Source organism: Mustelus asterias, chromosome 2 (assembly GCF_964213995.1).
Source record: "Mustelus asterias chromosome 2, sMusAst1.hap1.1, whole genome shotgun sequence".
NCBI lineage: Eukaryota > Metazoa > Chordata > Chondrichthyes > Carcharhiniformes > Triakidae > Mustelus > Mustelus asterias.
The window spans coordinates 94,788,741-94,815,168 of NC_135802.1; the positions used below are offsets into that span (position 1 = coordinate 94,788,741).

Consider the following 26,428-nt stretch of genomic DNA (forward strand, 5'->3'; position numbering starts at 1 on the left):
CCTCTAATTTTAACTTTTTAAATGTTTTATTAGCCTGCAAGATCTCTCTGACTGTGGCGCGCTTCAACATATTACTGAGCTCTAGGACATTATAGCTCCCATGTGGTCTTGTCTGTGTCATAGCCAATTTAGTTGTAAATCACCATGGGTATGCTAAACCGGGTGGCCATGTCCACAAAGTGTAATAGATAGATGCCTTTGTCCTTGTCCCATATCTTTTAGATCCATCGCCACTACATTATTGGAATCTCGTGCTAGTGGTAGACTCACGACTGGACGCGGGGGTGTCCTTCTATATTTTATGCAAATTTAACACTGGGCTGATATTTGTTCTATGAGATCATTATATCCTTTGTCCAGCACACCTGCATCCTGCAGCAGTGCTCTCAGTCTCTGTGGTACTGGATGACCAAACTGTTTATGGAGTTTCAGAATAATCTTTTTTGTCCATCATGCTGTTGTTTGTTAGCAACGCTAATATCTGATGAATCCTTGGATCTGATAATTTCAGTTCACTTAAAGGAAGACAATAATGGCCAGATCTTGTAAAATTTAGGTCCACAGTTTTATCCTTTTTCAAATCGATGGTCATCTGAGCTTTCATCGCAGGCCTGCTTAACAACAAAGGTATATCACTGGAACCTACATCTGTACTTATAAATAAACTGATTTCCGCAATCTTACAGGGAAATTATCATCCTTTGAGGATGTTAGAGTACTGTCATCTCCAAATCTAAAGCAAGTGGAACTAGCATGTTGTTTTACTTTCTTTCGGTCTTTATGATCAAGAGACCCTAAATAACAACCTAGCCAATCTTGGCCGCAGACGGTGGATGTGCATCCACTATCTAAAACAGCACAGTTGAAAGAGTCTATCATCAGCATGCTCATTATGGGACTCAACTTTTCTGCCACCAAAACAATGCCTTCCTGGTCCTTATCCTCGTCACTATCCGTTTCCACGTGTTCTGTGTCACATGTGGTTTCAAATACCTAATTTCTTCTTTTCAGACAGTTTACAATGTAGTGGTATGGGGAATCACACTGGAAGCAGTGATTCACAATCCCTCTTGCATTCCTTCGATTTAAGCGTCTTTTATCAGTATCCCATGTGCGTCTTCTTTCCCCATTTTCAGATCAGTTATAACCGTTTTCAACGCTAGATCTGTTGATGTAACTGTCTCTGTTTAAAGGCCTTCGTGTACCATTTGGTCTGGCACGTGATTAAGTCACCATTGACTCCTCTATTCTGGGCGCTATGGCATTCCGGTCTGCATTGAACAAGATAGCAGTGGGGGATTGCTTCCTGAAAAACTTTTTTTAATGATGCTGCCATTTGATCAAAGAGGGGCTCTGTTCCCTTAACTGTATTCCAGTCATTACTAAAAGAGTATCCGTATGCGACAGACATGCACAGTCCAACAACTTAAAGGCCAATACTGCATCTGGAATCTCCAAATTAAGTTTCATTAGCCTGTTATGGCCCCGATCAAAATCCATGATATACTCTTCCATGGACTGGGTGTCTTGTCTCCTAATCCTGTCAAACATCACCCATCCTTCATAATTCTCCAAGAACTCATCTTTCTGGTAAAACCTAAGTATTGTAGCAGGAGCCATAGTCCTTCTTCTTTATTTAGGGTATCTGCTGTCCAATCAGAAAATACTTTGCTTCTTATCTTGCTCCTAATTGGAAGTGACAAAGCTAATGCCATACCTTGCTTTTTTTTTGGCATTGTGGTGACAAGGGTCCACATTTCCACCTCTGCCTTCCATTGCCGATATGGTTTGGCATCTAAAAAGACAGAAGGACAATCCAATCCCATCGATTTACTTCTACCTTCTGCCATGGTTGCAGCACCTCTTCAAAAACAAACACCAAATTACGAGGGGTTTTCCTCTGCTACCAATGTTTCTTCAGAAGGAACTCTTCAAAATGCAGCTAATGAAACAACAACAAAACTTACTCCAACTTATAAATCAAAAAAAGGGTTTGATAAAGAAACATCATTACTCCAAACGTGGGGCCTTGCCCTGGGCCACTCCAAGCTTCCCACAATGCTACATAGTTCCTTATTTACAGTGAATCAGTTTGTCAGCTGACTATTACATCACTCTCTGATTGGTTCCATGTTTTACTGGGTCAGCTGACCCTTACATCTTGTTCCCATTGGTCACATTATATCCAATACAAATTTGTCACTGGTTACATTCTCACACCACACACTCGCAGGCCCCCCCCGACCCAAAACACAACATGGCTACCACGAAACAACCCCTCTTCCGCAGCACGGAGCCATTTGAAAACAGAGACTTACCTCCTCATTCACCCTCACTGCTCCAGTGACTTTTATACATGAGGTGTTTCGCTCACCAATTTCAGCTGCAGCGAATTAGCTTTTGGGATGATTAGGAGTGCAATGTGATGAATGCAAAAAAATGCAAATTGACATTTTGAGCAGACTCCCAATCGCACCAATTTTTTGGGGGTAAGATGGGAATGGGTGTGAAAAAGGGCGCCATTCCTGCTAGTCGGCTCACTCCCGATTTTACGACATTTTTGCACCGAAAACCGGGTGCGATGAGGTCATAAAATTCCTCCCATGGACTTGGCTTTTCATCCATCTTGCAACTAATAGATGCAGAGGATGAAGCACTGGGCATCAGAAGATCCTCAGTTTGTTTGGATACCTTACATGGGGCATAAGGACTTTCCAGCTACCTGGAAAATGTAAATATCAGATAGTCACAACACTCGGGTTGACTTAATGTTAGCACGATTGAAATATGAGCATGTGCGTTATAGGGTTGAATAATAAGTTTCCAGATCAGGAATGTTCGCTGCTTCGTGGAGCGGAACGTGGGGTGTGATGATGTCAGTGTTGTTTCTGAAATTGCAATAATACGGTGGGCGCACCAGTCAAAAAGTCAGAAACTCACCCATGTTATTTAAATGGCAATTCAGAAAGGAATTAGGGTCATTAACAACACAACTCACAGCAATAATACGCTCTGAAGGCAATAATATACCTTTAGGGTGAGAATTACGATAGGTAGTGGGAAAGCTTGTTTGAAAGCATATTAAAACTGCAGCAGAGACCATAGTCAATAACGCTTCCAGTGAATTTCTGTTTAAAGCGTAAAGAACTGGACCAAACCCAATCAATTTTCCCTCATGGATTTGCTCCAGAATGGTACAAGCAGTTAATCAAATGTCCTATATTAGACACAGCCACATCAGTAGACAACTGAGTTCTTGTGATTGGATAGTAGCCCTTTACATTCAGTAATACTGCACAAAGCCTAAAGAACAACAATCAGACCAGTCATGTAATGATTATGGAGTATGCTACACTGAGAATTGGTTTCCTGTCATGTGCAACCAGCACAATCCCATTTTAACAGTCAACTTAAGTAAAATATATTTCTTTGGATTTATTTATAAACAGCATAACTCCAATATTGAATTAGTCATGGCTGACCCCGATTATCAACTTTTAAAATATAAGGAGCGAGAGCACTAATGGTTCAAGCTTTGGTTTTGAAGAGTCAAGCTGTATACAACAAAGTTCAATATTTGAATTAGGATTTTCAATGTGGCTTTCGATCATCTGAGCTGCATGAGCTAAATTATACACGTGATGTGGAATGATTGAAGAGATTCTATTCTGTAATAAAAGATCACCACTTCGTAATCTGTATGTACTTTAACAATGTTCCCCAAAGCCATTGTATGGCCTGTCCAGTCATAAACCAGTTTCATCAGTGGGAAATTTACACAGGCTAGATGTAGAAACATAGAAACATAGAAGATGGGAGCAGGAGGAGGCCATTTGGCCCTTCGAGCCTGCTCCACCATTCATTACAATCATGGCTGATTGTCCAACTCAATAGCCTAATCCTGCTTTCTACCCATAACCTTTGATCCCATTCGCCCCAAGTGCTCTATCTAGCCGCCTCTTGATGTTTTGGCATCAACTACTTCCTGTGGTAATGAATTCCACAGGCTCACCACTTTTTGGGTGAAGAAATGTTTCCTCACCTCCGTCCTAAATGGTCGACCCTGCATCCTCAGATTGTGACCCCTGGTTCTGGACTCCCCCACCATCTGGAATTTTCTCCCTGCATCTACTCTGTCTAGTCCTGTTGAAATTTTATAAGTTTCTGTGAGATCTCCCTCATTCCTCTGAACTCCAGCGAAAACAATCCTAACCTAGTCAATCTCTTCTCATACATCAGTCCCACCATCTCCAGAATCAGCCTGATAAACCTTCGCTGCACTCCCTTGAGAGCAAGGACACCCTAGATTCCAGTCTCTAGGCTTGCATGGCAACATTCTAACCCATGACGTAACACAGATCACTCCATTTTTGTTTCTTTCCTCATTCTGATTTTAATTTCTATTATTAGACAACTTCCGAACACACATCCTGAGGGCTGATTCACAACCTCTTCATGAGCACCATGAATACCATTCTTTTAATGAGACAATAGAAAGCAAGATACGCTGAGGGAGGGGAACTGTAATGCACAGTTCCTGTTTTTCAATTCTCAAGGGCAGCCTTGCTACCCACCGTACTCCGTTTAGCTGGAAGCTGATAAAATCTATTCAACCAAGGTATGTAGCTTGCTACAAAAGGCTGTTTGTGCTAAAACTGGATCGTGATCTCTGGAAGGCAGTCAACACATATGCTTGAACTATTAGGAATCCCTTTTTCACGTAAATGCCGTGTAATAATTGCTGATTTAAAGCCATATGATAAAATAATCAAAAATGTAGCCTTTGATAATGATACATGTATATTTAGCAGACAAAACTCAACAGACTGTACAGAAATGCACTTTTTTGAAGCAGAGCTAGGTCATGATTTGACCTCAAACAAAATCTCATCAAATTAATATTCAGTGATTTCAATATTACCATTTGAAAAACTACAATTTATAGATAAAGTCACAATAAGGGCACACACTTATACAAGCAATTTCAATGAACGGATTCATTTTGTACAAAATACTTTAATTGACCATTTATAATTGTCTGCAATGTTATTAAATGACAATAGGAACAAAATGATCAATAAAATTTTTTTCTGCAAAATGGATCTGTTGGATGAAATAGCCTGTATAATATTCAGGTTTACTTGTCAGCACTGTCTCATTGTTAAAATAAGCAAAGATCCCTTAGATTTTATATTACATCGGATTGACAATATGGCAATAGCTATATTCTACATTACGAAGGTGAATAGAAATTAGGCTGGAGCCATTACTGCAGCTGCAGGTTAAGTGCACAGAAGGGTTTTGACATTATAAGGTGCATCGGTAGCTACATCATCACTTTTGTGTATGCTGTAAGAACAGTTATTGCTATTCCTAATTGTACAGTTACATGATCAACTAATTAATAGAAAATAGTTAAGTAAGTGATGCTTCATGAAAGTCCAGCTCACAAGTGAAAATTAAACAATACAATTTACTCTTTGGTTCAATGTTGTGTATTTGTGTTCAGTTAGTTTTTGGGGTGGCACGCTGGCACAGTTGTTAGCACTGCTGTCTCCCAGGGACCCGGGTTCGATTCTCGGCTTGGGTCACTGTCGGTGCAGAGTCTGCACGTTCTCCCCGTGTCTTTGTGGGTTTCCTCCCACTTTCCAAAAATATGCGGGTTAGGTAGATTGGCCATTCTAAATTGCCCAATTAGTGTCATGGGAACTAGGTAGGGTAAATGCTTGGGGTTATGGGGATAGGAGCTGTGTGGGATTGTGGTCGGTGCAGACTCGATGGGCCAAGTGGCCTCTTTCTGCACTGTAGGATTTTATAATAAATCTATTACTTGTAAAATTAATTTCACATAGGCTTTTTATTACCTTTGAAGATGGGTGAAGGAAATGTTTTGCCCCTGTTTGTTAGTCTGTTTGTTTGCTTGCAAACAATATTTCTCAAAAAGTAATGGATAGGTTTCGACAAAATCTGATACACAAATACAATATGGCCCAGTATGTTTGGCAAAGATCTGGGGCTGGGTTTAGATCCTGGAATTTTTATAAAGGATCCATTACATAGGGAGCTAGGGCAAATTTACTTTTTTAAAAAAGACTGTTGTGAGTTGCTTTATTACTTCCGCCACTGGTGCTGTTTTAGCACCTGTTTGTAGATCTGTTCATCTGTCTATTTGTAAACAGTGTATCTCAAAAACTAATCAACACATTTCAATAGATATGTTGAAATACCCACAGATAGGTTATGGGCCAAGGAAGTGTTGATTAGATTTTGGCAAGGATCCAATTCTGGATCCTGGATTTTTTTAAAGAATCCATTAACATTGAGAGATTTGGTGAATTGACTTTTGCTTAAAGAATGTCACAGGTTTTTAATTTAGAATGTTGTTGACTGTTTTAAAATGTTGTGGATTATCTCAGTTGCTGTGAGTGCAACTTGTCATAGCTGTCAAAATGTGAGGAGAGTTTTCAGAGCAGGTTGTTGAATGTGGATTGGCCTGAAACTTCCTCAGTAAGATGGAAGCTCTTAATAAAAATATTTATTTTTCAGCTCTGTAGTTTCAAAGCATCAGCCAGGCAGGGAAGAGCCTCCAGAAAAGAGTTGTGCGATTGTAATAATGTGGTGTTAACAGTGGGAGGTATGTATTCGACTGAGTGCCCTCTTTATTTGATAGGTATTAAATGAAAGCAAATCATACCATACCATGAATATTTCATTGTAATGATGGGCATTTGAGATGTGAGCAACATTTTGACAGTTATGAAGTAAGTTTTAAAATTAAGATGCATATGTTTATAATTTTATGTTGTCACAGTCAAAAATGTCAGTGATGTGGAGTAGAAGAAGTTTTACACTGTTGACATTGAACACTAAGCACTCCTCTGTCTGCGATCAGGTATAACACAGATAAATGTCGCATTGCTCATTGATCATTGAAGTTGAAAATGGGAGACTCCAAGAGCAACTGAACAGGAAAACAAATGACTGCGAGATGTGGAGAAATGACTAGAGAACATGCCCTTGGGCAGATCACCACCACAACTACCAAACTGCTCAAACATTGTGATTTTTGATGTGTTACCGGACATTTCAGACACTGTGTCATCCTAAACACAGTTGAGAACAGGACAGAGTAAAGCTGTGGCACACATTGCGTGGTACAATTTTCTCACTCTTTAAACAGAACAAGAAGCCAAGTGTTAAAAATGAAGTTTAATATGTTGCTTGCCACTAACGAATAAAACACTCACTTGGAAGTGGGATCACAGATCACTTATTTTGCATGAACAATTTGTTGTAACCTTAAGCTTTTTGTTCCTCACGCCAACCGGTCTCCACAAGTGAGATTACTGATTAGTACAGCAGAAAGCTTTAACATCCTATCAGTTTGTGCAGGATTCAAACCAATGTTCCCAAGGTTGGACGAGTCTGTGCAATCACACTTTGCCACCTAATGCCTTAAATCACCAGAATTTTAAGAAATAAAAACGTAACAAGGAAAATAATTTGCCTACAATATCCTTTGAAAAGTCACATATCATTGGAATATTATATTTGCTTATTTCAAAACTGTTTGCAACACCATATTATTGTTGCCACTTGATAAGATAGGTGTAGCATAGAATTACGGTAGTTGGGGGTTTCAATGCAACAAAATCATAAATAAAGTTTATTTATTAGTGTCACAAGTAGGCTTATATTAACACTGCAATGAAGTCACTGTGAAAATCCCCTAGTTGCCAAACTCCGCGCCTGTTTGGGTATACTGAGGGAGAATTTAGCATGGCCAATGCACCTAACCAGCACATCTTTCAGACTATGGGAGGAACTGGAGCACCTGGAGGAAACCCATGCAGACATGGGGAGAACATATAGACTCCGCACAGACAGTGACCCAAGCCAGGAATTGAACCTGGGTCCCTAGCACGCACCCCCCCAACTGTGCCGCCTCCACTAGGATTTTGCTGCAAATGGAAAACCAAGGAAACTTTCCACTCAGGTGACCTCTGGTATTATTTTTAAACACCTTGACCAGATATTGTAGGCGGTATAATAAACTGAACACAGTCTGATAGTTCAGATGATATATGTTTGAACTCCCTTCAATTTTATTATCAGAACTCCTTTCCACTTCTTTCTATTTCAAATTTAGCACTCCATTCTCTCTCAGTTTTTTTGCTAAAGTAGTTTTGTCTGCAATTACTGAGCTACCAATTTCATTGTGCAACATGTGGGACTACAAATAGTTACATTTTGTTTTTAGCAATGAATAAAATCTTAAATGATTGGTGTGTAGATGTGTTATGGTTCAAGTAAATAAAGCAATCAAACTCTCTTGATAGTTTCAAACTGTTGTGACAAAATCATAAATTTGTTGGAACATCATTGTCTCAAAACATTTCAGTATGTCATGGGAGATTAAAATTTAAAAAGGCTCCTTATTCACCTCAGCTTGCATTTAACATATGTTCCACCAGCAATAGCAAACAATCTATTTGTAAAGATTTGATAGCTGTTATAAATGTATCTGTTATTATTTAGTTGTTCAACATAATGCTTCCCCTTGTAGCTTTCAGAGTGTATATTAAATTAATATCCAATTATGTGAAGAGCCACATAGCACACCTTCTCACAACTAAGAAACAAATCTGTTCTGAATTAAGCTAATGCATAATAAATTGTAGAATTTACCACATCAGCCTGCTTCTTCCTGAGGTTCAATCCATTTTTCAGAAGTGTAGGTAGGTCTTTTATCTTCTGTTTCAATTGTCCTTGCCCTTTTACGTTTCTGCTCCATTTTAAAGCAGCAAAAAGTCCTACATCTGGGACACAGAGACTGCCAGGAATATCGGTTGGTTCAGCCATTCTCTCACAAGTTGTCACAGATACTCATTTTTGCTTTACTGCAATTTACTTCAGTTTGTAGCTGAGACTGCAGTGTTTTGTTAGATAAGGTGCTGTTTAACTCACTCCACCCAGCCATTTGCCTTCTGCTATGCATATAATCTGCATTCTGCATTGTATATCACGTACTGAATGAGGTCATCTACAGGTGCAGGATGTCCCACTAAGCAATATTTCCTCTTTTCCCATTGTAAGCCTCCAGTGTACTGAGAAAGCTGGCATCTGTCTCAATTTCTGTTCCATACAAATGTGCAAATTCATACTTAATAATTAGAATTTTTTGCACTACAAGTCTTTCAGTTGTGATAATGTCACTGCTTTTGAACTATCCAGTGCATAATAACTCACATACAAAACATATTTGTGGTAAATATTAAAAGAGGTTATATTCCTTTTGGTACTTGATTTGCACAAATTAATTTCTATTGCACAATACTATAGATGCAATGGACTTTGATCTTTAAATTCTATAAACTCCAGTAACCACAGGAACATATATTTCACGTGTCATCTTTACTTAAGTTGTTTGATTATTATTACTCCAATGCAAATAATTAAAGCAGTAAAGTGTTAAAAATAATTACTTAATAATCAGAAACTTTATCTTCTGCTGTTTATGCAATGTAATTTTCTCCTTTCTATCCACTAAGTGAGAAATCATAATTTATGTATCAATTTTTAGAGGCTTTAAAACCTCTGTGCTAACTACAACATGCATTTATATGGCACCTTTAATAATAGCAAGTGTCTTGCTATTTGTTCCTTACCTGGACCCCACTTCCAAGTGACTGTTCTATTAGCTAGTGACAAGCAACATATTAATATTCATTTTGCCACTTGGTCTCTTACACTTTTCTCACTCTTTGAACTGCAAAGCAGGCAATGTGTGCTACAACTTTATTCTATCCTGTTCTCAATTACACTTAGGATACTACGGGCCTGATTTTACCATTTTCATTCTAAGTGCCGAATCTGGGCGTAATGCAGATCCGACCGAGAAATCCGCTTTCAGGCGCCCCCATACGCTCTCAGCCATCTCCAGTCCCATTCGTGCTGTGGGCGGGGCTTAGCGCTGCCGGAACGATCGGAGCTCTGAACGGCGCCTGCGCAGTTAGAAAAAAAATTGGAAAAAGCGCGCCCATGTCGGATCGCTCCCGGGCCATAGAAAGCAGAGAAAGCGGCCCGAGAGCGAAAAGCGGGAGCGAGGGTGTATCTCGGGGGAGCGGGGGGGGGAGGTCGCAGATGGATCTCTGGTGGGGGGGGAGGATGGATCTCTGGTAGGGGTGCGGGGAGCGCAGGGGGGTCCGCTGCCACTCTGCGGGCGATCGGTGGTGGGGAAGGGGGCGGGGTGGTGATCGGTCGAGGTAGCGGGGGGTGGTGGATAAGGGGGACAGTGATATGTGTGTGTGTGTCCCTTATTCAATCCCCCACTACCCAGACTGATCACCACCCCTGCCCCCTCCCCCCCACCGATCGCTCACAGAGTGGCAGCGGACCCCCCTGTCCCCCACCAGAGATCCATCTGCCCTCCCCACCAGATATCCATCTGCCCCCCACCAGAGATCCATCTGCCCCCCCCCACCAGAGATCCATCTGCCCCCCCACACTCCCCGAGGTACAACTTACCCGCCTCCCTCCCCCCCACCCCCAAGACAATGATCTGGCCTCACTCCCTCCTCCACCCCCCCCCAAGACAGCGATCCGGCCTCATTCCCTCCTCCCCCCCCCCCCCAAGATAACAATCTGGCCTCACTCCCTCCCCCACCCCCTCCAAGATAATGATCCGGCCTCACTCCCTCCCCCCCAACCAAGACAACGATCTGGCCTCACTCCCTCCCTCACCCTCCCCCCCCCCCAAGACAACGATCCGGCCTCACTCCCTCCCCCCCCTCTCCAAGACAACGATCTGGCCTCATTCCCCCCCCCCCCCGCCCCAGACGACGATCTGACCTCACTTCCCCCCCACGACAACAAACTTGCCTCACTCCACCATCCCCCCCCCCGCCCCCCCCCGGCCAGAGAATGATCTGGCCTCACTCCACCTCCCCTCCAGAGGAATATCTGACCCACCCACCCCCCCCACCACCAGACAACGGTCGGCCCTCCCCCCCCCGCCAGAGATACATCTGACCCGCCTCCTCCTCCTCCCCCCTCAACCAGACAACGGTCCCCCTCAGCCCCGCCAGAGATACATCTGACCTGCCTCCTCCTCCTCCCACCCCCAACCAGACAAAGATCTGACCTCACTCCCCTCCTCCCCCCTCCAGCTAGAGAATGATCTGACCCGCCTCCCTCCTCCCCCCCACCACCGATCTGAGTCAGAGAGCCGTTGGAAACTCTGAATGCACCTCTTCAGAAGCTGGAGCACCTGACTCAGACTTTTATTTAGCAGGTCGCTAAAAGCGCGATTCCGGATCGGCAAACGCGGTGGTAAAGGGGGAAATGCTGATAGAGTTGGGCGGGCAGTTCATTAATTCAATTTAAATGCATGCAAATGCATTTAAATCGTCGTTGCGCCCGATTTAGGCACGGAACGGATCCCCACCATTCGCGGGTCTCGGTAAAGTGGGATCTGCACGGGCGCGGGTGCAGATCACGATAAAGGCCTCACACCCAACTTTACCACGATTTCGTGCCCGAAAACAGACACAAATTGTTGGTAAAATCGGGCCCTACAACGTCTAAAATACCTGTCAACGTAGCAACATATCAAGAAACCACCAGAGCCATTTTGTGGCAATATTGGTGATCTGCCCAATGGCAGGTCCTCTACTCATTTTTCACATCCCCCAGTCCTTCCATCCCCTGCCTAGTTGCTTGTTGGAGCCTGACATTTTCAGCTTCAATGATCAATGAGTAATAAGACTAGTGAAAAGAATACATGGAGTGGTTTCCTGTTGCCTTTCCCATGTGTGCTGTAAGGAAATATGGATCTTCTTCCCAAAGCATCCTTCACATGCAAGTGGCTGTCCTCACTGGTGAGATCATCTGGTCATCTGCTCCTGGCAATGGCAATCCACCCCTCCAACTAGCACAGATTCCCCGACCACAGAGGGGGCGAACTATGGGAAAACTCATTGACAGCAGTGGGACTGGAAGATCCGAACACTAGCCAATGCAGGCCAATTCCGCCACCGCAAACCATACTGCAGGGGGATAGAAAATTCCACCAGAGCCTCTCGAGGTTCAAGCTCTTCTGATATTACCACTGAAAATTTGTTAGTTCTGTCATCAGCCATGGTTCGTAACCCTGAGCATGGACCATAACCAGAGCCTGCGGTCAACTTACAAAAGGTAAGGGGTGAACCCAACACCTGAGATAGGTGGTGCGGTGCCCCACAGCACCAGGGACCCGGGTTTGATTCCCAGTTGGGTCACTATCTGCATGTTCTCCCCGTGTCTACATAGGTTTCCTCCGGGTGCTCCGGTTTCCTCCCACAGTCCAAAGATGTGCAGGTTAGGTTAATTGGTCATGCTAAATTCTCCCTCAGAATACCCGAGCAGGTGCCGGAGTGTGGCGACTAGAGGATTTTCACAGTATCTTCATTGCAGTGTTAATGTAAGCTACTTGTGTCAATAATAAATAAACTTTAAATTTTAAGATCTCAAATGACATTGCTACCCTACCACTTTGGTATTCAAATTTATTATCAAGGTACAGGCCTGTTATATACATTACCATTTTTGTTGACGTAAAGAGTTTTTGGCCATGTATCAACCCAAATTGTGTGGTATGACCTTGAATGGAGTCACCTAAATCTAATTCTGGCAACCTACACAAAGCTCCAGTGCGTATTCTCATGGCAATTCACTTCATACTGGCCAAAATATAACAACAGCCAGTTTAAAACCAACTTTACAGAGTTCCCAGGTGTTTGCTTGGACCTTACAGTAAAGTTTCAAACCTAATTTTTTAACTATTCAATACTGGCAAAGAAGCCAGCTTATCCTGCCAGCTTTTCACTAACATTGAACTGAGGCAGCATTTGGAAAGCAATGAACTGAGCTCAGTGTGAGAACACAAGAACACAGAGTTCCGTGATATCTGGCCAGATGAGGAGCAGAACTAGCATTACATCTCAAACTTGCATCCAAGATCATTTCCAGCAAGTGCAGGTCTCAAAACAGCATTGATTGTATCCACTTAATAACTGCAACCCGAATACTGATGCCAACAATCAACAAAGATATCGTAACTATTTCTCTAGACTAAGAGTTCTTAACCTTTTTGTTTCGGAACCACACCCCTTCCGCCCCACCAAAGTGCCAAAATATCCCAGTGTACCTCCTGTAACACAAATATTGTTTCCATATAAAAACTAGTTATACAGTTAAACAAAGAACTGACACAGACACGAGGGATGACTGGCCTCCTTCTACGCAGTATGAATTTATGAAAGGTGATCCATCACTTTAGTACAGTTTGAGTACAAATAGTATCATCCTCCAAGCAGTCTACCTGGAGGAAAAGATTCCTCAGTAGTTCATGCAACAATGTCATGAATCCATTGATAAAGACGGGTATATTATTTTAGTACATGTGCACAGAAACCCCGCTCCAGCCCCCCAGATGTCGCAAAGTAATATGTGACCCAGAAGCACCATCAGAATTGTCACATTTTTTAACGATAGTTCAAGAACAATCAGCTCCTCCCTCTGCGACTGGATCCTGAACTTCCTAACTGACAGGCCACAATCAGTAGGATCGGCAACAACACCTCCTCCATGATCATCCTCAACGCCGGTGCCCCACAAGGCTGTGTTCTCAGCCCTCTACTATATTCCTTATACACCTATGACTGTGTGGCCAAATTGCCTTCCAATTCGATTTTCAAGTTTGCTGATGACACCACCGTAGTGGGAAAGATCTCAAACAATGACAAGACAAAGTACAGGAATGAAATAGAGAATCTGGTGCGGCAACGATAATCTCTCCCTCAATGTGAACAAAACGAAGGAGATTGTCATTGACTTCAGGAAGCGTAGAGGAGAACATTCCCCTGTGTCCAGATCACCAACAACCTGTCCTGGTACCCCCATGCCAACACTATAGTTAAGAAAGCCCACCAATACCTCTACTTTCTCAGAAGAGTAAGGAAATTTGGCATGCCAGCTACGACTCTCACCTACTTTTACAGGTGCACCGTAGAAAGCATTCTTTCTGGTAGTATCACAGCTTGGTATGGCTCCTGCTCTGCCCAAGATTGCAAGAAACTACAAAAGGTCGTGAATGTTGCCCAATCCATCATACAAACCAGCCTCCTATCCATTGACCCTGTCTACACTTCCTGCTGCCTTGGCAAAGAAGTCAGCATAATTAAGGACCCCACCCACCCTGGACATTCTCTCTTCCACCTTTTTCCATCGGGAAAAAGATACAAAAGTCTGACGTCACGTACCAACCGACTCAAGAACAGCTTCTTCCCTGCTGCTGTCAGACTTTTGAATGGACTTACCTTGCATTAAGTTGATCTTTCTCTACACCCTAGCTATGACTATAACACTATGTTCTGTACTCTCTCGTTTCCTTCTCTATGAACGGTATGCTTTGCTCGTGTAGCGCGCAAGAAACAATACTTTTCACTGTATGCTAATACATGTGACAATAATAAATCAAATCAAATCAATGCCCATGCTAAGCACCAAAATCTCCAACTACATTAGATGTCACCAACTAACTTTATTTTTAGATAGAGTTCCTTTCCAAATAATATATAATTTATGCAAAGATTTGAAGATTTCTGGCATGCTAACTTCAAAATGCACAGACTGGTGAGGGTTAATTGATCCACAGCTGTCTTTTAGCCATACTTATCATCTGCATGGTTTCAAACTCCTGAAATTCACACATTTTACTTACAAATCTGGTGTTGGAAGTGAAAGGTCTTTAATGATTGCTAATTTATTGAAAATATAGCAAGTAAGCAACTAATGTCCTAAATAAAGTTACTTATCTCTGCATTCGTGTTATTATGATAAGTTGAGCACATTATGTGTATTAGATATCTTCAACTTTAAAGTGCTTGATACTTACATGTATCATAAAGTGGTTGACCATATTGCTATCAAATGTTCTTTCCCAATTATGTTCAGTACATAAATTTCCATTCTCTATGGTAATCTTGAAGTGATAAACTGAAATCATGGGGAATTGAGGGTTAATGGTAATGTCATTGGACCCATAATCCAGAGACCCAGGCTAATCTTCTGAGTATATGGGTTGAAATCCCATAATGGCAGCTGGTGGAATTTAAAATCAATCAATTAATAAATCTCAAATTAAAAGCTCGTACCAGTCACTATCAAACACGAAACCATCATCATACAGATATACAAAATAGGAGCAGAATTTGGTCGTTCAGCCCTCCAAGGCTGCTCCATCATTCAATAAGATCACGGCTGATCTGTTTGCATTGAGTTCCACATTCCCATCTACCCAAAATAACTCATTAGTTAGATGGGAATGTGGAACTCTTATAGATTGCCCAATAAGAATCTATCTACCTCTGCCTTAAAGATATTCAGTGACCCTGCTTACACTGCCTTCTGAGTTCCAAAGTCGTAACTGTCTGAGAGAAAACATTTCTCCTCATCTCTGTCCCATAAGGGTGACCCCTAGTTTTAAAACAGTGCCTCCTAGTTCTGGACTCACCCAGAAGAGAGAACATCATTTCCACATCTACCTTGTCAATATCTTTCAGGACCTTATATACTTCAATCAAATTATCCCTCACACTCCTAAACTCGGGAAACAGTGGAAATAAGCCCTGCCTTTCCAACCTATCCCCATAATAAGACAACATGCCAATTCCAGGTATCAATCAAATAAACCTCATCTGAACCACCTCCAACATATTTACATCTTTCCTTAAATAAGGAGACCAAAACTGCGCACAGTATTCGAAAAGTGCTCTTACCAATATCATGTACAACTGAAGCATAATATTTTCACTTTTATGTTCAATTCCTCTCATGATAAAGGATAACATTTCATTTGCCTTTTTGATTACGTGCTGCACCTGCATATTAACTTTTTGTGACTCATGCACTAGAACACCTAGATCCCTCTGTACTTTGGCATCCTGCAGTCAGTCTCTATTTAAGTAATACTCTACTTTTTTATTCTTCCTACCAAAGTGAACAATTTAAAGTTTTTCCCACATTTATACGCCATCTGCCAATTTGTTGCCCACTCACTCAACCTATCTATATCCATCTGCAAACGCCGTATTTCTTTCTCACAACATACTTTCCTACCTATCTTTGTGTCATCTGCAAATTTAGCTTCCATGCCTTGCTCCCCTTATCTAGGTCATTAATGTAAACTTTATAAAGTTGAGGCCCAGCACAGACCCATGCAAGACTTCACTTACTACATCCTGCCAATCAGATTGGCTTTCTGCCAGTCAACCTTTAATTCAGACTAATATGTTACCCCTATAATATGAGCTTTTATTTTCTGCAACAATCTTTGATGTGGCACCTTATTCAATGTTTTCTGGAAATCCAAGTGCAGCACATCTACAGACTCCCCTCTAGCCACAGTACATATTACATCTTCAAAGAACTCTAGTAAATCAGTTAGAGTGATTTCCCTTTCATAAAATCATGCTGGCTCTTCCCAATTACATATAACTTTGTCTAATGCCCAGCTATAACCCTTTTAATTATCGATTCTAACACCTTCCCCACAACAGGCATCAAGCTAACTGGCCTATAATTTCCTGTTTTCTACCTCCCTCCCTTCTTGAATGAAAAGCTTATATTTTGCTACTTCCCAGTCTGATGGAACCATTCCAAAATATTATGAATTTTGGAAAATTAACACCAATACATCTATTATCTCAATAGCCATCTCTTTTAAGACCCTGTGATGAAGTCCATTAGGACCCAGAGACTTGTCAGCCTGCAGTTCCATCAGTTTGTTCAGTATCGCTTCCCTAGTGATTGTAATTTCACCAAGGTGCTCTCTCCCCCCCATCTCCCGATTTACAGCTATCACTAGAATGTTTCTCATAGCCTGTATAGTGAAGACAGGAACAAAATATTTGTTCATTTACCCGCCATCCCCTTGTTATCTACTATTAACATTCCATTCTCACTCTAGAGGACCAAGAATCACTTTGCTTACTCTTTTCCTGTTTAAATATCTGTAGAAACCCTTGCTCTTTTTATATTCCTAACTTCCTCTCATACTCTAATTTCTTTTTCCTGATTAACATTTTAGTTATTCTCTGCTGTTCTTTATATTCTGACCAATCATCTGATCTGCCCCTCATCTTTGCACACTTATATGGTTTTTCCTTAAGTTTGATGCTTTCGTTTAAAGGATCCCCTAACCAGTACTATTTAAAAGTATCATCAAATACTTCCAGGTTAGTTGCCGATTGAGATCTTCTGGCCCTTGCTGAGATTGTAGAGGGGTTTGGTGATTATCAGAGTTGTTTTAAGTTGCTGAAGTTGCTCGGGAGCAGTGTGGCCATGCTGAAGGTCTTTGTTCTGATTTCAAGGATTCCACACAGAGCACGGGTCTGGATGCAATGGGTTGCAACCCTATTGTCCTCCAACATAACAGGGAGAATAAACAGAAACAACATAGAGCAGGACAAGTTGCTAGAAGAGGTACAGCAGGAAGAGTGGGGGTGGGGAGGGAAGGGGAGAGAGAAGGGCTCCCAGCAAGAGGCCATACCCACAATACTTTTCACTGTATACTAATACATGTGACAATAATAAATCAAATCAAATCAAATACCCTGTTATAGCGTTTAGGGAGCGATCTTCCTACCTGAAAATCAGCAAGTCACAGTGTATCTGCTGTCTCCAAATCACAAAGAAGATTGTCACTGTGATCAGGTACTTGTTGCAGCCACAACTGAAGCCTCAGAGTAAGGTCAGGAAAGCATTGCCAGTAGCTATGAAGGTTACTGTGGCCATGAGGTCCTATGCACCAGGTTAGAATAAGCATTATTAGCAATCATCTGACCTGTCACTCACCTTTGTGCAGTTATATGCTTTTTTCTTAAATTTGATGGTTTCCTTGACTTCTTTAGTTAACCATGGATGGTGGCTCCTCCCTTCAAAAGTTTTCTTTATAGTAGCACAGTATTTATTCTGAGTATTCCGAAATATCCCCTTAAATGCTGCCACTTCTTCTCTATTAACCTATGCTCTAGTCTAGTATCCCAATCCACTACAGCTAGCTCAGCTTTCATGCCCACATCATTGCCCTTATTTAAATTTAAAGTATAGTCTCATACCCATTCTTCTCCCTTTCAAACTGGGTGTAAAATTCAATCATCTGGTGGTCGCTTATACTTAGGGATGCCTTCGCTGAGGTAATTAATTAATCCTGACATAATACACAATATTAAGTCCAATATAACCTGCTCTCTGGTTGGTCCAGGAATATGCTGCTTGAAGAAACTATCTCAAAAGCATTCGATGGATCCTCATCCAGGCTATTGATTTGACTTTTCCAGTTCATAAGTAGATTAAAGTCACCCATGAGTATTATCGTTCCTTTATCACGAGCAACCAATATTTCTTCTTTTCTCCCTGCCCCACATTGAGATTACTGTTATGGGGCCTATAAACCACTCCCACTTGTGACTTCTTTTCACTACTATTCCTCATCTCCACACAAACCGATTCCACATTCTGATCTCCTGAGCCAAGGTCATCTCTAACTATTGCACCAGTGCCAATGCTATGTTCCCACCTTTACCTCATTTCAGGGCTGCAAGGGAGACCAGTGCGGCTTCTTCGAGTCAGCAGTGTACAAGTGCATAAGGAGTCACAGATGCACTGTTTTACTACTTTAAATTCCCCTATTTATCATCGTTTGTCCTAAATGAAGGACACTAATGTCCTTTAAGGAAGGAAATCTACTGGCCTTACCACTCATCCCCCTCCCTCCCGCCACCCCCTCACCCCCCCCCCCCACACACCCCCCCTCCCCCCCCACCCCCACCCCGCCAACGCCCAATAATGTGATTCATTCTCAACTGCCCTCTGAAAAGGCCCAGCAAACCACTCAGTTCTACCAAACTGTTATAAAGTCAAAATGGAATGAAACTGGGTGGACTCCAAGGTCTCAACATAAGTACCGGAAATGATGGCAACAAACACAGCCCTGTCAACCTGCAGAGTCTTTCATACTAACATCTGATGCCTTGTGTCAAAATTGGGAGAGCTTTCCTACAAATTAGTCAAGCAACAGCCTGACATAGTCATATTCACGGAATCAAACCTTACAGACAATATTCCAGACACTACCATCACCATCCCTGTCTGTGTCCAGTCCCAACAGCAGGACAGACCCATCAGAGGTGGCAGCACAGTGGGATACAATGGTGAAGTAGTTGCCCTGATAATCCTTAACATTGACTCCTGACTCCATGAAGTCTGAAAACATCAGATCAAAAATGGGCAAGGAAACCTACTGCTAATTACCTACTGCGCCCTCTCAGCAGAAGCCAAATTATACTCAACCACAATCTATAACCTCATGGCCCAGCCCATCCCCCACGCTACTATTACCATAATGCTGGGGATCAACCTTGGATCAATGAAGAGTGCAGGAGGGCATGCTGGGTGCAACATCAGGCATACCTAAAAATGAGGTGTCTACCTAGTGAAGTTACAACACAAGACGCTTGCAACAATTTTCAGCCAGAAGTGGCAATGATCCATCTCATTGTGTATATTGGGAACCAATCATCTCAGGCCTGGGATATTACTGCAAAAGTTCCTCAGGGAAGTGTCCTAGGCTTAACCATCTTTAGCTGCTTCATCAATGCCTTCCCTCCATCATACGGTCAGAAGATGATAGCCCAATGTTCAACACTACTCATTCCTCCTCAGATAGTGAAGCAGCCCATGTCCATATGCAGCAAGTGCTGGACAACATTCAGGCTTGTGCTGACAAGTGGTGAGTAACATTTATGCCAAACAAGTGCCAGGCAATAACCATCTCCAACAATAGAGACTCTTACCATCTTCCCTTGACATTCAATGGTGTTACCATTGCCAAATCTTCCATTATCAACATGCTGGGGGGTTATTATTGACCGGAGTTTGAACTGGACCAATAGTATAAATGCTGTGGCTACAAGAGCAGGTCAGAGTCATGACTCACCTGCTCTCTCCCCAAAGCCTGCCCATCATTGATAGCACACAAGTCAGGATCATAGAAATCATAGAAATCATAGAAACCCTACAGTGCAGAAGGAGGCCATTCGGCCCATCGAGTCTGCACCGACCACAATCCCACCCAGGCCCTACCCCCGCATATTTTACCCGCTAATCCCTCCAACCTACGCATCTCAGGACTCTAAGGGGCAATTTTTTTTTTTAACCTGGCCAATCAACCTAACCCGCACATCTTTGGACTGTGGGAGGAAACCGGAGCACCCGGAGGAAACCCACGCAGACACGAGGAGAATATGCAAACTCCACACAGACAGTGACCCGAGGGAGTGTGATGAAATACTCTATACTTGCCTGGATGAGTGCAGCTCCAACACACTCAGCACCTTTCAAACCTGTGGCCGCTACTAGCTAGAAGGATGAGGAGAGCAGATGCATGGGAACACCATCACCTGCAAAATTCTCTCAAAGTCACAGAGCATCTTGTCTTGGAAATATATCTCCATTCCTTTACTATCTCTGGGTCAAAATCCTGGGTGGTGGTGGATGGAAAATATTTGGACTGGAGGCAGGTTGCTAGCGGAGTGCCACAGGGATCAGTGCTTGGTCCTCTGCTATTTGTGATTTTTATTAATGACTTAGAGGAGGAGGCTGAAGGGTGGATCAGTAAATTTGCTGATGACACCAAGATTGGTGGAGTAGTGGATGAGGTGGAGGGCTGTTGTAGACTGCAAAGAGACATAGATAGGATGCAAAGCTGGGCTGAAAAATGGCAGATGGAGTTTAACCCTGATAAATGTGAGGTGATTCATTTTGGTAGGACTAATTTAAATGTGGATTACAGGGTGATGCACGTTATCAAACACGAGGCTAGATGCTCGGGAAATAAAAGGCTTTTATTTACTGTAATGAAGCAGTCAATAATTATATACACGATCCCAGACTGAAGGGGTCCCAGCCAGAGCAGGGACTTTTATACCTCTCCCAGGAGGCGGAGCCCGACTGGGATGTACCACAACACTACAGTACAAAGGTGTAACAACCCCACCCTAACTCCAACAGCAACAAGTAGCACAACCCAACAGTAACATATGTACATCCTTGTAGTACTGGCCAGACCCTGGCTCAGTACTATCCAGTGGGAACCAACGATGGTTCACCACATTCACCCCTCCTTTGAGAACAAAGGCCGGCGGGGTACAAAAACAGAATAAAGTGTCATCAGTCTATAAGTTCAGACGGTCAGGGACCTCCTCAATACCGGCGGTGACACCGGAGTAGGCACTTGCGGTGGCGTTCTCCCCAAGGCGGCGTCCAGCTGTTCTTCCACAGACTCACAGGCCGGTTGACCCTGAGGTGACGGTAGTCCATGGGGTCCTGACATGCCCTGCAGTGGCGACCATCTTCTGGGCTCAGGCAAGCTGTACACGGGAGTAAAAGGGTTAAGCAATGGTCCCGATGCTGCCCGCGCCGTGTCCGGGGGAGAAACAAGAGTTAAGGGGTTTGTAACAGGGGGTATGGGAGCGACAGGGGTTGCTACGTCCCCTGCTGGCGTCAGGTCTCAGATCGAGACTGTGTCCTCTCGCCCGTCAGGGTATGCCACATAGGCATACTGAGGGTTGGCGTGGAGGAGATGGACCTGTTCGACCAACGGGTCGGACTTGCGGGCCCTTACATGTCGCCGCAGGAGGACGGGTCCTGAGTACGTCAACCAAGACGGTAATGAGGTCCCCGAGGAAGACTTCCGAGGGAATGAAAACATCCTCTCATGGGGAGTAGCATTGGTTGCCGTACACAGGAGGCAGCGAATAGAATGGAGCGCATCAGGGAGCACCTCTTGCCAACAGGACACTGGAAGACTTTTTGACTTCAATGCCAGTAAGACAGCCTTCCAGACTGTAGCATTCTCACGTTCCACCTGTCCGTTACCCCTCGGGTTGTAGCTCGTGGTCCTACTAGAGGCAATCCCGTATGAGAGCAGGAATTGCCTCAAGTCATCGCTCATGAACGACGAGCCCCTGTCGCTATGGATGTAGCCGGAGTACCCGAACAGGGTAAAGAGATCACGGAATGCCTTGATAACCATGGCAGCGGATGTATCAGAGCAGGGAACAACAAAAGGGAACCTAGAGTACTCGTCAATGATATTGAGGAAGTACACATTCCGATCTGTTGAGGGAAGGGGGCCCTTAAAATCGACACTCAGTCTCTCGAAGGGACAAGTGGCCTTGACTAAATGTGCCCGGTCAGGTCGGTAAAAGTGCGGTTTGCATTCCGCGCAAACCCGACAGCTTCTTGTTACGGACCTGACGTCCTCCACCGAGTAGGGCAGGTTGCGGGCTTTTATAAAGTGGTAGAGCCAAGTGACCCCAGGATGGCATAGGTCATTATGGAGAGCCTGCAAACGGTCCTCCTGTATGCTGGCGCATGTTCCACGCGAGAGGGCATCCGAGGGCTCATTGAGTTTCCTTGGACGGTACATGATGTCGTAGTTATAGGTGGAGAGTTCAATTCTCCACCGCAAGATCTTGTCATTCTTGATCTTGCCCCTCTGCATGTTGTTAAACATGAACGCCACGGACCGCTGGTCCGTGATCAGGGTGAACCGTTTTCCCGCCAAGTAATGGCGCCAGTGCCTGACGGCCTCCACAATGGCCTGGGCCTCCTTTTCCACCGCTGAATGCTGGATTTCGGGGCCTTGGAGGGTGCGGGAAAAAAATGCGACGGGCCTGCCCGCCTGGTTAAGTGTGGCGGCCCGGTCGAAATCAGATGCATCGCTCTCCACCTGAAAGGGGATGGACTCGTCAACAGCGTGCATCGTAGCTTTCGCGATGTCGGCTTTTAATTTATCGAAGGCCAATCGGGCCTCTGGCGTTAGGGGAAAAGTCGTGGACTTAATGAGCGGACGGGCTTTGTCCGCGTAATTGGGAACCCACTGCGCATAATAAGAGAAGAAGCCTAAGCATCTTCTCAGTGCTTTTGCACTAGCAGGCAAGGGAAGTTCAGAAGGGGGGCGCATACGGTCTGGATCAGGGCCAATGACCCCGTTTTCCACCACGTATCCTAGGATGGCTAAACGGCGCGTACGAAACACACACTTCTCCCTGTTGTAGGTCAGATTCAGGCGAGATGCAGTGCGTAGGAAATTCAGGAGATTCGTGTCGTGGTCCTGCTGGTCATGGCCGCAGATGGTGACATTATCCAGGTATGGGAAGGTAGCCCGCAGCCCGTTCTGGTCCACCATTCGGTCCATAGCACGCTGGAAGACCGAGACCCCATTGGTGACACCAAAGGGAACCCTGAGAAAGTGATACAAGCGACCATCTGCCTCAAAAGCCGTGTATTGTCGGTCCTCTGGGCGAATGGGGAGTTGGTGGTAGGCAGACTTGAGGTCTATGGTGGAGAACACCCGGTACTGCGCAATCTGATTGACCATATCAGATATGCGCAGGAGAGGATACGCATCCAGCTGCATATATCGATTAATGGTCTGACTATAGTCAATGACCATCCGGGGTTTGTTCCCGCTCTTGACCACCGCGACCTGCGCTCTCCACGGACTAGCGCTAGGTTGTATGATCCTTTCTTTGAGGAGCCGCTGAACCTCAGATCTAATGAAGATCCGATCCTCCGCACTGTAACGCCTACTTTTAGTCGCGATGGGCTTGCAGTCTGGCACAAGATCCTGGAACAGGGAGGGTGTGGTGATCTTCAGCGTCGAGAGGCTACAGGCGGGGCGCGTTGGGCAATTTGGAGGCTGCTGCTGTTTTCCCACTGCCAGTGAAGGGAGTGGCCCACCGTACTGTAGGGTTACACTCCTCAAGTGGACCATGAAGTTTAGTCCGAGAAGTATTGGCGCGCAAAGGTACGGCAAAACTAGGAGCTTGAAATGCTCGTAAACTGTGCCTTGCACCTTCAAAGTTACCACGCAACTCCCTAGCACGGTGACAGACCGGGACCTCGATGCCATAGAGATTGTCTGTTTGGCAGGTTGAATCTGGAGTCCACACCGCTTCACAGTATCTGGGTGGATAAAGCTCTCAGTGCTCCCGCTGTCAAACAGACAATAAATCACGTGGTCATTTACCTGGATGTTCATCATAGATTTGTCAAGTCTATGAGGCTTGGCCTGGTCCAAGATGATCGACGCCACCGTTGGTTCATGAGCGCCACTGCAGGCAGCTGAAATCGACGAGGAGGACCCCTGCTACTCGTTCGCGGTCGGTGCCGACCAACATGGCCGCTCCCATAAGTCGCACGTGGGTGATGGTGCCAAACTCAGCGACCCCTGGTGGTCACACACCTCCGACTCCGTCGACCGTAATGGCGTCGTCCTGGCCTCACACGTGGCTGAACCCCTCGATGATTTCGACGACGAAGAGCCGAGCTCTGAAGAATCGCAGGCCGCACTGCCGTTCCTAGGTTTAGATCGGCACACTTTCGAATAGTGCCCTTTCTTACCGCAGGCGGAGCACAACACAGCCTTAGCGGGACACAGTTGCCGAGTATGCTTCGCTCCCCCACAGAAGTAGCACCGCGGGCCGCCCGGAGCTGCTGCCGTCGTCTGGCCCGAGTGTGAGCACGCCATTACGCAGCATTTTGAACCCGAGGGACGAGGAGGGATTGGCGACTGCTCCTGCCACGTTGTCTCCACGTGGTCCTCCGGATACAATACTAAGCTTTTGGAGGCCGTCTTGAGCATCTCCGCTAGCTCGATTGCCTGGGTAAGGTTAAGGTTACCTTTCTCCAATAGTTTAAGTCGAATGTACGACGATCCGACTCCCGCCACAAATACATCTCAGGCGAGGTCGTTCATGCTCTGCTCAGCCGACACAGCTTTGCAGTTACAGCCCCTGGCTAGCTGTAGGAGCTCGTTCGCATATTCCTCCATCATTTCGCCAGACTACCGTCGTCGAGTGGCTAAGAGGTAACGAGCGTGTATTTCATTGGGCGGTTTGATATAACGCTTCTTCAGAAGCTCGAGGGCCTTAGTATAATCGGTGGCCGCATGGATCGCGAGGTAGACAGTGTCGCTTACCCTCGCATGGAGGACCCGGAGTCTGTCATCATCTGTGGTGACCACTGCGGAGGCTGCCAGGTAGTCTTCAAAGCACTTCAGCCAGTGGTCGAAGGTGTTAGAGGCGCCCACCGCACGTGGATCTAGTGTAAGGCGTTCCGGCTTCAGGATCTGCTCCATACACTCTTTTTTGTTCTTCGACGAGAGTTTAACAACAGTAAATAAAATTGATGCGCGTTATCAAACACGAGGCTAGATGCTCGGGAAATAAAAGGCTTTTATTTACTGTAATGAAGCAGTCAATAATTATATACACGACCCCAGACTGAAGGGGTCCCAGCCAGAGCAGGGACTTTTATACCTCTCCCAGGAGGCGGAGCCCGACTGGGATGTACCACAACACTACAGTACAAAGGTGTAACAACCCCACCCTAACTCCAACAGCAACAAGTAGCACAACCCAACAGTAACATATGTACATCCTTGTAGTACTGGCCAGACCCTGGCTCAGTACTATCCAGTGGGAACCAACGATGGTTCACCACACAGGGTCAAAGGTAGGGTTCTGAAGACTGTGGAGGAACAGAGAGATCTTGGGGTCCATAGCCACAGATCTCTGAAGGTTGCCACTCAAGTGGGTAGAGCTGTGAAGAAGGCCTATAGTGTGTTAGCTTTTATTAACAGGGGGTTGGAGTTTAAAAGCCGTGGGGTTATGCTGCAATTGTACAGGACCTTGGTAAGACCACATTTGGAATATTGTGTGCAGTTCTGGTCACCTCACTATAAGAAGGATGTGGAAGCGCTGGAGAGAGTGCAAAGGAGATTTACCAGGATGCTGCCTGGTTTGGAGGGTAGGTCTTATGAGGAAAGGTTGAGGGAGCTAGGGCTGTTCTCTCTGGAGTGGAGGAGGTTGAGGGGAGACTTGATAGAGGTTTATAAAATGATGAAGGGGATAGATAGGGTGAACGTTCAAAGACTATTTCCTCGGGTGCATGGAGCTATTACAAGGGGGCATAACTATAGGCTTCATGGTGGGAGATATAGGAAGGATGTCCGAGGTAGGTTCTTTACTCAGAGAGTGGTTGGGGTGTGGAATGGACTGCCTGCAGTGATAGTGGAGTCAGACACTTTAGGAACATTTAAGCGGTTATTGGATAGGCACGTGGAGCACACCAGGATGATAGGGAGTGGGATAGCTTGATCTTGGTTTCAGATAAAGCTCGGCACAACATTGTGGGCCAAAGGGCCTGTTCTGTGCTGTACTGTTCTATGTTCTATGTTCCCTTGCTAAAAATGCTGCAGGTGCACCTACACCACATGAGCTACCGCTGTTCAAGAAGGAAGCTTACTCACATCATTTCA

At 44.6% G+C, this 26,428-nt stretch overlaps 1 protein-coding gene across 1 annotated transcript in view; it reads right to left on the minus strand.

Annotated features, from left to right (window-relative positions):
• The window catches only part of rapgef5a (Rap guanine nucleotide exchange factor (GEF) 5a), a 190,092-nt gene extending 181,087 nt beyond the window's left edge, over window positions 1–9,005 (minus strand). The window contains exon 1 of the mRNA XM_078238589.1: window positions 8,689–9,005. Within this exon, the coding sequence (XP_078094715.1) occupies window positions 8,689–8,862 (174 nt within the window). The 5' untranslated portion in view covers window positions 8,863–9,005. The remainder of the gene's footprint in view (window positions 1–8,688) is intronic.
• Between the last annotated feature and the right edge of the window lie 17,423 nt (window positions 9,006–26,428).